General features: G+C 35.3%; 1 protein-coding gene across 2 annotated transcripts in view; it reads right to left on the minus strand.

The window, feature by feature from the left end:
• The window catches only part of Tsp5D (Tetraspanin 5D), a 221,402-nt gene that overhangs the window by 70,629 nt on the left and 137,593 nt on the right, over positions 1 to 13,180 (minus strand). The window contains exons 1-2 of one of the 2 annotated variants that reach the window (XM_081751042.1): positions 10,664 to 10,683; positions 416 to 511 (exon numbers count right to left, since the gene is read on the minus strand). In XM_081751042.1, the coding sequence (XP_081607168.1) occupies positions 416 to 478 (63 nt within the window). In that variant the 5' untranslated portion in view covers positions 479 to 511; positions 10,664 to 10,683. Of the gene's footprint in view, positions 1 to 415; positions 512 to 10,663; positions 10,684 to 13,180 lie in introns of those variants that run through there. The other variant, XM_081751041.1, reaches the window with a different exon arrangement.

Below are 13,180 nucleotides of genomic sequence, written 5' to 3' on the forward strand. Positions count from 1 at the left end.
CTGCTCACACTGAGAGAAGACATGTTTACGATATTAAATTGCTAAAACTGAAACTTGGCAACAATATTTTGTTGCCATAGTCCATCTGGTTCTTCCATTGTTATGAAGTACACTTTATAACAAATATCTTATATAGATATGAAAGTGGATGCACTTAAAACAAGATGACAACCAGGTTGAAGTGATGGTAGTAGGTGGCTTAAAAGCGATCAACACCCAAAAGGAACAGGTACCACTAGGGCGTAGCCACCATGTTAGTTTCTAAACACTTGGCATGCGTCTGTCTGTATAGGGTAAGAACAAAAAATAGAGAAAGAAGGAAAGTGTATATACATCTCCACCCAGATGCACAACACACACACACACACACACTAATATCGTATGGACATATGCATCTACTATCATATATACTCACCCACATAAGGACGTTCAAAGAACAGAAGGTGTGACGGACACAAGTGTAGCCGCTTCGACTCATCTTGCCGCTCTTGAGCTTTCTTTTAATTCACACCTGAAACGATTTTAATAAAAAACAAAATGTAAGATTTTGAGTTTGTAAGTACATACTTTCATTCATTAATCATGTGAGCTAATATCAGAAATATCCTACACAAAAATCTACAACATGAAACCTTTAGTTATGCGTTTGCGTACACTGTAAAAAATAAAACAGCATTTAAACACTTTTAGAACACATGTTGAGGGGAAAATACAGTATATATCAAGTGCGTATTTGTAAAGTGTGCTTCGTGTGTCCAAAAGTGTTCATTCTCCGAAAACAGTTTAAAACAATTCTTCTAGGCAAACAGTTCGAAAACAAAGTGATGTCATACATTTTACACATTTTGTACATACATTTGGGACATATTTAGACAACACAGTATCTACAAGGGGTCAATATGTTTCCTCTGGAGGTGTTTAAAGAGTGTTGGTAATGTGTACAGTGTCCTACTGTGTCTAAAAGTAGTTTCTGTATTTTTTATTTATTTTTTGCAGTGTACATTCAAATTAAAGACAATAAATAATAATAAATGTTAAAAAAAACTTGAACACCCATTTCTTCAAGTTAATCTCGATTCGCACTTGTACATAACTAGCAGAATATCCGTTCTTTGCCTGGGGGGAATAGGTTTCATTTCGGACATAAAGGGATGAATTTGGATTTGAAAGGCATTGGAAGTGTCACTGTTCATCTCAACGACCCCGAAAACTATGAATTCGACACTAATATAGGCCATTTTCGATAATTTTTAAATATCTCCTCATCTAAGTGGCACCGTCAAAGTGATATGATTAAAAAGCATCCCAGGCCCAAACCTCATCTATGTGACAAATTTGATTAAGATCGGTCGGGTGATCCAAGAGTTATTAAATCACAAAGGTAGTCAGTTTCATATTATATAATTTTATATATCCCTCTCCTCTCCCTACCTTACGTTGCACCAACAAAGTGAAATTATAAAAAACATACTAGGCCCGAACCTCTTCTATGTGGCAAATTTGATCGAGATCGGTCTCGTGGTTTAGGTTAAGTAACAAACATAATGACTTTCATTTATATAGTATACGTAGATAAGTTTTAACTGCCAGCTTTGGCGGAAAGTATGCGTTTAAGGAATAATGCGTTGTTATTGGAATAATTTATTAGAATTTTCAGTGTTGGAATAATTACGTGGATCTTTGTTATTGGAATAATTTATTAGAATCTTTGTTATTGAAATAATTACTTCAAACTTCGCTATTAGAATAATTAAATTAGAATCTCCATTATTGGAGTAATTACATGAATCTTCGTTTATTGGAATAATTACATGAATCTCCGTTGTTGGAATAATTACACGAATCTTGGTGATTGGAGCAACTACATGACTCTTCGTTATTGGAATGATTTTGTGATTTTTTTGTTATTGAAATAATTTATTTGAAGTTTAAATGTTGAAATAATTACGTGAAAATTCGTTATTAAAATAATTTATAGGAATCTTTGTAATTGGAACATAATTTATTAGAATTTTCGTTATTGGCATGAATTTTCCTTATTAAAATAATTGTTCGAGTATTCGTTATTAGAATAGTGTTTTCTATCTTGTTTGAATGTTTATTTATTTATTTATTTATTTATTTTATTTAACAATCACCAGATACAGCTCAGAGGCCATTTTATACTGGATATCTTAACAACAACAACAACAACAAAAATGGAAAGGATTTGGGAAGGTATCGGTCAGGGCCTATTTAGTAGGTACCATCCCGGCATTTGCCTGGTAGGACTGAGGGAAACCCTGGAAAACTCCAGTCAGTTCCAAAATACAACTTATTACTCGTAAATGATATAATTATTCGAAAATCGATTTTTATTAGAATATTTGAAAGAATAATGTATTATTAGATTATCTACAGCACTATAATTCAATGTGTAATTTCATTATGAATGAAAGATGTAAATTACAAACTTCCTTTCAAATGCTTATATTTTTTCTCTCTAATCCTCATCTTACTCATAAGAATACCTTTAAACCGCTTAAAGTATTCTATACGTCTGCAATAAATATGAAATAATAAATAATAATTACATTTTCGTAATTTATCCTGCTTGAAGAAGAAAAAAAATCCTTGCAGATGACAATGAATGAATGTTGTTATTAAAAACATAGCTATAAAACAATAAAGCCATCTTATTCTTCAACTGCATTTTTAAACGTTAATATGTGATAACGAACATTCCCATGTGTGACATACGTATTAAAAGAAAAAGAAATGAGTAAAAAAGTTATGAAGTGAAGGAAAAAAAAAAGACAAGAAAAATTACTTCTTAAGATTTACGAACAGATAGATGTCTGTAGTGTTCACACGCTCCATTTGATAGCGGAAGATTTTTTTTTTTTTTAAAAAAAGCAGAAGATTGCTTATAGCTGGCCGGATGATAGTGAAGAAATTAATGTTTTTTCACACACGCTCACACGTGCTTATACATTGACTTACGTAAGTTTTTCCGTATATGCATATAGTTGCAGGGAAGAAGGAAAGAATGTGTTCGTTTCAGCTTATGTTCCCTGACAATGTTAATACAATGGCAAATATACCATATTTGAATGTATTACACTTTTTTATATATATAAAAAAATGTCTTCTTGCAAACATCTTGCTATTCAACCCTTGTTAAATTAACCTTTACAGGACCAACGGTTCAGGGGCTGAGTCAGCAGTTTAAACCTCCGCAGCTCGGCTCCTAATTAACCTACAGCAATCATTTAAGTGTCTATCTCTTCAGGAGGGACGAAACTTTCCAACGGTGTGCATTTCATCCACATCGGGGATCCCGCGGAGGAAGGAAAGAGGGATAGTTGGATGCTTTAGTTAACCCTCCCTCTCAGCATTTCGGAGAAAACTGCACCCCCAGAGGAGCTACAAACATAGAAAGTGGTATCATTATAAAAGAAAACATTATTTGAAAATTATGGGAAGCTGGCAATACTGCTTGCTGTACGCCGAAAAAAAAATAATGTCATATGTACGCCAGACATTCGGAACAATCATACAAAACAATGAAAGACGAAGATATAGTAGCAAGAGAGAAAAAGATTCGAAACATCGTATCTAAGAGAATCATTTTGTATATAGCCTACACTTTTCGGTGGACCCTGACGTTGGCAGCCCTAGCGTCTCGTCTAACTGTCACAGAGACATGAACGGTACCTCGTTGAAAAGTTTATGGGACACAGATTCCAACAAGATATATTTTGTGCCTCCCAGGTCCAATCCCTAAAAGAAGAAGAAGAAAAATCTGGAAAAGTACACTTTTTCGAAGTTGGTGAGATGCTGGCAACACTATTATTTGTCGTACGCAGGGGGAGGGGGACATAAAAATTAGCTCGTTGTAATCTGTGTTCCATAAGCTTTACAACAAGGTATCGTTCATGTGCCCGTAACAATTAGAACGGGTACTAGGGCCGCCAACGTAAAGGTCTACGATTTTCTTGAAATTCCTGTCGGTCCTGAAAAGATTAAAGAACGCGTAACAACGGAATACGATTAATACGAGTATTAAAATAACAATATTTACTCTCAACCAGTGATAACATTCTTTAAATTCTGATGTGAGGCATAAATATTGCAACAAAAGTAATAAATTTGGCATTGCATAATCATATATATCTTACATACGGAATTATTGAACTTATTTTTTAATACTTTACTCAGCACAAAAGAATTAAAACAACACAAGGAGTGAAAAAACAATTGATTTTGCCAACGCTGTTCAACACACTTTTTCTTCATTTGAATTTCTCAATATTTTCTGTACCAAAAAATTTTAGTTATCTACCTATTAACATACATACTTAGGTCACTAACAGCATAATTTGAAACGAATACAAAGAACTAATTCATGATGAGCAGAAAACTAGCTTCATTTCTCGTGTATTTATTAGCGTATTAGCGTATTTCATTATTTATTAGCGTATTGAATATAATAGGTAATATTGTATTTTTATGATGCATTGAAATTCAAGTATGCATTCGATTTCGATTATTTCTAAAACAAATGAGTAATTCATTCGACTATTCACATTCAGCACCGGATCATATACTTGCTGTTTAACGTAGAATCTAAATCACATTCATGCTCCTACCAGGAATTGAACCCTGGATACCATGCCGAAGACGCGCTTGCTATCTATATATCGACAAGATGGCGTCCATTACAGTCAATGGTTTGCTGCAACGGCAATTTTCTTCATGTTACGTTTCGAAGATATTCTATGGTCTTGTCCTTCCCCAACTGTCAAAGTGTATCGCTGACGCCTGATATTTCCTGAGTTGATGGACGTCATTATTGAAGAGTTACAGCCATAGATGGTACATTGCTGGAACGTGTGTTTGCAAATGTCACGAAGCGATTGTAGGAAACCATTAACTGAAATGTACACTAACGTCATTATGTATTTCATAAGAAAGTTTGTAACTGTCAGGTAATTAGTAGACATAAGCCTTTGAAATTGGGGAAACGGAGGCGCACCACCCTGTATATGACTTATCTTCGGATTTTTTTTTCTAATAATATTGTAAAAATTGAATGTTCTAATTTGACATTATTTTCAAATCCGCATAATGCTTATAGTAGGCTATAAGTTGCACTTGTTACCAAAACATTAATAATAATAAACTTAAAATTGTATTACTTCTTACTGCTTAGAACTGAAAGTATCTCAAGAAAATGTCGTGGCCCTGCGTAGAGCAGTCGCTAACACTCTCGCCTTTGGTGCGAGCAGTCCTGGGTTCGATTCACGGCGGGGCGGAGAGATGTAACAGCTTTACCAGGCCAGCCATTATGAGTGACGGTTTACTTGGGTTTTCCTCATTCACACTAGACAAATGCTGGTATGGTAGCTTAAATATAGATCCCAGGCCTCTTCCTTCCTTTCTCTTTCCTTTCATCCTTCCCCCTTTCCCCGGATAGTGTACTCGCCGAGGGTAGGGTTGCCAAATGGCCAGTTTTTCACTAGCCAGTTGCTGTTATTTTGATTAAAGCTTGTAACCGGTACAAACTACTTACCAATCCCTTTTTTCATTTGTATCTAGTTCGAAGCAATTTCATCTAGTTTAAAGTATAGATTATGAAAGTCAGTTTCATTCTATCAATTCAAATCTGTCACTTTTCACCATCTAGCAACGATTAATATATTTTGTCCATCTGTTTAGATAATTTTAAAGAGATGACAGGGAACTGTATCAGGAAAACTTTCAAGTTTACTTGAAATGAATTTTATGCATTTATTGAGAGTGAAAAAAGGACTTTTTAAAGCAATTGCCTATAGTTAAAGTATAAGTTTAAAGAATAAATTTCATTTTCCAAATCTAAGATTTTCACGTAAAGATTAATATACTTTTGTTCATCTGTTTCGATAATTTTAAAGACGTGGCAGTTACTGGAAAATACAATAAAATGATCAATGCCGATTTCAGTTTCTCATTTATAGCACAATGTATCTATTAAGCTTATTAGTGAATGTACTAAGGATATGCAGAATACAGGTGCTAATACACTTTTGTTCACGATAGTAGTACATTTCCTTCCCATGGATGGGTCCAAACAGAGATACTTCACACTTAGACCTATATCATAGGGAATTTTAAGGGAGAGGCTGTTTTTTTAATTTTCCAGAGTTTGCAACCCTAGTCAAGAGACATCCCTCATATGTAACGGGCTTAAGGCCATAGACTCCGGTATACAAATAAATAAAGAAAAGAAAATGTCATTAAAATCGTGTCATTAAAACTAATAAATATTAAATGACGTCAGTCCTTCGTCGTGTTGGCCCTAAAGCAAAAGCGAATGGCAGACCTCCTCTGAATCCGACAAACCTTTATACACCCATGAAAATGAATAGACCTATGTATAAAACATTAAAATTTATATCTTGTATAGTGGTATATATAGTGGTACAAGTTTTGGGAAAATTATAAATCTTTTTTTTTCTATATCTACATCTCTCCTTTTAATAAAGAATCAATTCGTGACCTTCACTCATCCCAGCTCCACACCCGAAAAGCATTGTTGTGCATACGCGGAAGACAAAAACGCGAAGAGTAATGTCTGTCGTAGAAAGACGTGGTATGCATGAATATTACATAATATTACATGCACTTCACTTACCAAAATGTAAAGAAGTATATAATTACGAAGACACACATATACAGAGAGAGTGTGATAAAAGAGATAGTAATGCTAGATGTATAGATGATGTCATAGCGAGTATACTTGACCTTTTGTAGTCTATCATTTTTAGCCTCGCCTGTTTTTTCCCTAAAGTACAGGATGACATCAAGGAATATTTATACTTTTTCTCTTTTAGTTTTAAAGATCACAGGATATTGGAATGCTGTCAACAGTTTAATGTAATTGCGAAAAAAGTTATGATAATATTTTTCTTCTACTATTGGAATATCTCAGTTAGTGTTGTTAAAATAGCTTGGGTTACTATTCAAATATTCGTAATTCAAACTACTATTTAAACGGTTATTTATATATTCGAGTCATTCAAGCAATTCTTTGTTATTTAAATAATGGTTCTTCCAGCATTATTCAATTAATTATTCGAACATTTATTCGTTATTTGAATTAATATTCCAACACTTTATTGTTCGAATAATTGTTTGTTATTTTAATAATTATTCAGGTAATCGAATAATTATTAGAACAGTTGTTCGTTATTCGAATAATTATTCATTATTGGTCATTCGAATAACTATTCGAACAGTTATTCGTTATTCAAACAGTAGTTCGTTATTGGAATAATTACTCATTATTTTATTCTAATAATTATTTGAACAGTTATTCATTATTCAAATAATTATTCATTATTCGATATTACATCAATTGTTCATTATTCGAATAATTATTCATTATTGTTATTCTAATAATTATTCGAACAATTATTCGTTATTCAAACAGTTGTTCGTTATTCGAATAATTATTCATTATTTGTTGTCATTCGAATAACGATTCGAACAGTTATTTGTTATTTAAACAGTTGTTCGTTATTCGAGCAGCCCGTCCGAATAATTATTTGTTGGCCGTTGTTTCGAACAATTGTCTGTTATTCGAACAGTTGTCCGTTATTTGAAGAACTGTCAGTTATATGAATAATTTTTTTAAATAGTTATTCATTATTTAAACAACTATTCAAACAGTTATTTGTTGTTCGAATAATTATTGGAACAGTTGTTCATTGTTTCGAGAATTATTTCGTTCGAACATTTGAATATTTAAATTTTTGGATAATTCATTGTCGAAATATTATAATATGAAATCAGAAGGCCACGGTGTCTCAGTGGAAGAGCACTTACCTCTCGATCGATCCTAGGCCATGTAAGTTTGTGTTGGACAACATCGTGTTTATGAATTTTCTCGGAGTTCTCCCATCTCCTTTCGCATGATTAATCAGTCGTTCTTCCACTGTCATTCACTTTCATGGTTCGTTCTTCTCTTTTGTCCTAAAGGGCATAACTCTGGGATGTTAAAATAAATATTTAATTTCATTTTTATTTCGAATATTAAATCATTCGAATTTTAATAGAGTAAATTTTAATATTCGCCAATATAAATATCCGCAAATATATATACCCGCATAATTCTGAAATAACTACAGACACGTAGGTAAGGTGCATGGTTAAAATTAATACCAAGCTCCAAGGGAAAGAATATCACGGAACGAGCGTGGGTGAAGCACGATGAAGCACCTGCACACTTCATATTTTGCGCCAGCACTATTCTAAATGAGAAATTTCGAAGTCACTTGACCAACGACGTTACTATGCCCTTTGTCATGGTCCAACAATAAGTTTTGATCTTACCACACTGGATAGTTCTTTGAGAGAAATCATCCAAGTGAGGAGTATTTTATCGTTCTTACACACACAAGGAATAACGTGCATGATACTGTGGAAATAGCCACATTTCCGTTCCGTTGTCACGAAAAACGTGAAGGCGACTAGTTTTGTGTGTGGAACGACCGTGCACAGTCAAACCCACTTGAAGTTTTAACTTCTCGCCTACCCGACAGATGTAAGCTAATTTCTTTTACTCCTTTCTTCCTCTCTCTTAACTTTTCATAAACACACACACACACACGCACACACTCCTCTTTTTTCTTTTTCTTCTTCACATGTACATAACTACCCAAGAGACTATTAATTTGCCGCAGTCAAATAAATTCTCTTTTTCCAGTTTCAGTTTAACATGTTTAACAAGCTACTGCGTCCTCAAAGGTCACGCTGGAGGAAGGGTCGTTTGTTCTGGAAGAATACATGCAACAAGACGTTAAGAATTCCATTTTTTCTCATTAACTCTATACAGCCTTTGAAAGAGACAGTCGAGAAACACAGCTAAGAAGATTAAACTCTCAACGTATTAAATGTAACAGTAACAGCACCACATATTAATCCTGTAAGATCTAAAAGAAATGAACATCAAATCTTCAGGGATAATCCAGATCAATGAAGGATGTTTGCAGTGGCATAAATACGACGGGTTTGGTCTCCCTTTCATTCTTCAGAATTGGTTCATCTTATGCTACTGTATATGTAGGTTAATGATGACTGTAGCTTCCCATCTGAAATTGAACTCGGATTCAAGGACACTACAAGTAAGGGTATTGACTATGACTGGATTCCTACCAGAAGTCGAACTCGGATTCACGGGCACTACAAGTAAGAGTAATAACTATGACTGGATTTCCACCAGAAGTCGAACTCGGATTCACAGGCACTAAAAGTAAGAATAATAATGATGACTGTGGCTTCCCACCTGAAATCGAAATGAGATTTACGAACACTGTGCAGCTTCCCACCAAAAACCAAAGTCAGATTTACGGGCACTACAAGTAAGAGTAATAACTGTGATTGTGGCTTCCCACCACAAATCGAACTCGGATTCATGGGCACTACAAGTAAGGGTAATAATTATAACTCGGATTCACGGGCATTACAAGTAAGGGTAATAACTATGACTGTGGCTTCCACCAGAAACCAAACTCGGATTCACGGGCAATACAAGTAAGGGTAATAACTAATCTCCTACATTGGTATTTTTTCAAGAAATGTTTGCCAAATTATAGTGACGATAGTCTGACATTAAATTTATGTTCATGTTCGAAAATACATGGTCACTCCCGCTGAGCGAACTAACTACATTTCAGAATTTCCTCCAGAGGTGAGATGTCTCCATGCAAAGACCGTTGGTACAGATACTGCGACCGAGCCATTCCCATTAGTCAGAAAGGGAGAGATTATTCCTTTGAGATTATTCAATTCATTAATCTATCTACCCCACACACATTATTAAGACCGTCAACATTAACTTTGGAGGGTCTCAAAGTGTTGTTCCAGTTTTTTTTAAAAATGAAATCTTTCAGTTTAACGTCCCACGATTATAGCCTTTAGGCCAAGGGAGACGATGATTAAAGCAAGTAAATGACGATTGAAGAATTGGTGGAATGAGAAAGTGGGAGGAAACGGAGTACCCCCAGAAAACTCACGGACACGATGTTGTCCACCACAAATTTACTTTACCGGGGATCGAACTAGGGACCTCACGCACCAGAAGTAAGAGCTCTATCACTGACCTACCGTGCCCCACTGATTTAGTTTGAGGTTTGATTACAGAAGACAGCCGTGGCAGCCCGGCAATATAGTTGTAACTTCAGGTTAACCAACTATACACTTCCTTGAAAAGTTACTACCATCAAAAATTCACGAAAATACACAAACTATTTTTGAGTATTGTTTCTAATAATAATAATAATAATAATAATAATAATAATAATAATAATAATAATAATAATAATAATAATAATAATAATAATAATAATAATATAAAGATTTCAGTTAAATTTATTGAAATGAAAATGAAAATCTCTAGTCTTACCTCCTACTGTTATGCCTTTCTGGGTAAAGGAGAGAAATTATGAAGGTAAAAGCGGACCGGACAATTGCCCAGGTGCTGGAAAATAGCGTTAAATTCAGACCATTAAAATACACGTCTTTCTTCTAAACCAGTACATATCGTCTCCTAATTATTTATCAGATTAATTAGCCAATTAAACTTACAGTATTCCCTCAACAGAATTTAAGCAAAATTCTAACACTTACAAAAACCACCTACTTCGTTATGCGTTGTTGTTTATTTGTATCTACGTATTATCTTCGCTGTTGGTGTTCACTTGTTTTCCACACTGACAGCCATCACATTGTAGTCTGAAGATAAGCTGCATTCTATACGTAACGCCCCCCGGAGAGAGATCAGTGCTATTTATCACACAACACATTCTTTTCTTTCACATAACAAGTAACAGGAATATGCTAATGTTATATACACAACCTGTCACCAGTATTATACAAATATTCTATAACATTTCCCACTACACAAAAGTATTTGGTATAATCTTATAAAACTATCTAGAAAAAACGCAAGTATAACATAAAAACGATTGTACAGTAGATCACAGTAGGATTTTAAATTATGAACTAAATCCGTTAGTAACGTTGTTCGTCAATCAAAATTAATTTTCCTATTGAAATTAATGTAAACGCAATTGATACGATCTAGCCCAGTGGTTCTCAAGCGATGCGTCGCAACACACTTGTGTGTCGCGAAATTTTAGAATTTTAAAACATGAAGAATTTCATAATAATTAGTTAAAATCAAGACATACTGTACGTCAACGCCTCCAGCGGTAACAATAATGCTCAGTGCTATATAGAGTAGGGATGGCCAGAACCGGTTCCTGGTGGAGCCGGTTTTCGGGTCTGAACGGATCCGGTTCCGGAACCAGTTTTTCGGATCCAGGTCTGGAACCGGTTCTCAAGATCCGGTTCTGGAACCAGGTTTTCGGATCCAAGTCTGGAACCGGTTTCGGAACCGGTTCTGAAAACGGGATCTTCAAAAACCGCTGAAACCGAAAATTTGTGACCATCCCTACGCTAAACCCGAACTGCTGGCAGGCTGTGAACAGTGCTAGATAAAATGGTGGAATCGACAGGCAGGCTCCCAGGCGGCGGCCGCTTGTCTTCTTTAGCTAAATAAACTGGGTAACTGACAAACTCGTTGGCTAAACAGGCAAACTGACCAACTCATTTGGCTAAACACCCAATGGTGGACCAAATTTTTTTCTGGGGGCACAAGCGGGTCTGGGCGGGGAGGGCACAAACGCATGGTCCTCTTTGCAGTGTTTTGAAGGTGAACTTTGTGTCTCCTTTACGGGTCTTTGGGTGCTTTCGGATCAAGGTCTGGAACCGGTTCCTAAGATCCGGTTCTGGAACCGGGTTTTCAGATTCAGATCTGGAACCGGTTCTAAGATCCGGTTCTGGAACCGGGTTTCCAGATCCAGATCTGGAACCGGTTCCTAAGATCCGGTTCTGGAATCGGGTTTTCAGATCCAGATCTGGAACCGGTTCCTTATATTCGGTTCTGGAACCGGGTTATCGGATCTAGGTCTGGAGCCGGTTCCTAAGATCCGGTTCTGGAACCGGGTTTTCAGATCCAGATCTAGAACTAGTTCCTTAGATCTGGTTCTGGAACCGGGTTTTCGGATTCAGGTCTGGAACCGGTTCTGGAAACCGGATTTCCGAGAAGCAGTTCCTCGCGGAACCGGTTCCACCGAAATCGGGACTTTGTGGCCATCCTTAATATAGAGTCTTTATAAAACTTGCTGGTTTTACTGTTATAATATATTATTATTATTATTATTATTATTTATAATAAAAATGTCAAACAAGTGTGTCGCGAATTCCTGGACGTTCAGTAAAGTGTGCCGTCAGTCAAGAAAGGTTGAGAACCACTGTTCTAGCTACAAAAGTATGGTATCTTTTTCTTTTTTTCTATCTTTTTTTACATTGTTTTAGTATTTTTCCGTGATAAATAATATAGAATGAAAATAACGTTATTTTTTTAAAGAACAAATAAGAAACATTAGATTAAAGAAAACAGTATAAAGGCTTAAAAAGAAAGGAAAAAATGCAAGAAAAAGGACAAAAAGTAGTTTTTAAATACAAAACTTTTTTTTTTTTTTTTTTTTTTTTGCAGGAGTGTGAAATTCTCGGTACAGGATGGTGTTTGCGTTCGTGTCCCAAAATATTGTTCCTAAGCCGAAGGGAGAAAATTTTTAATGAAACTTGTTTGAAAACCGAGGGGTTCGTAAACTTGTGGTCTTGGACTTCTTTTTAAAAAAGTCAGTGTGAGTGCCTTTATATCGGAGGAATATAAATTGATTTGTTCAAATGGATTTTTTAAAAAAATGTAATAAAGTCATAATTACAGAATTCTTGAATACATTTTTATCTCCAACCATAATCTTCAAGGCTATTCCTCCACTGCAGTTGATTCATTTTCCGGAATCTTTGGAGAACAATCGGTTCCAGAAATTTCGTGCACATTTAAAAATGTCGAAGATCAGCCGAATTCCGGCGCTCCAGGGTAACAGATATGTGTGTGTGTGTGTGTGTGTATTCAGCGTTTCATGAATAGATTTCATATTCGCTATTGTTGCTCTATTGAAACTGAAAAATTGTAGGTTTAACTATAAATGTCAAATCCCAATACAGCAAAAATAAAGCGAGATTTTTTTTTTTTGGGGGGGGGCGGTAATTGATTCAGTGCCAAAAATATTTCCGATCTTATCCC

This window comes from Thermobia domestica, chromosome 3 (assembly GCF_964235325.1).
Source record: "Thermobia domestica chromosome 3, izTheDome1.hap1.1, whole genome shotgun sequence".
NCBI lineage: Eukaryota > Metazoa > Arthropoda > Insecta > Zygentoma > Lepismatidae > Thermobia > Thermobia domestica.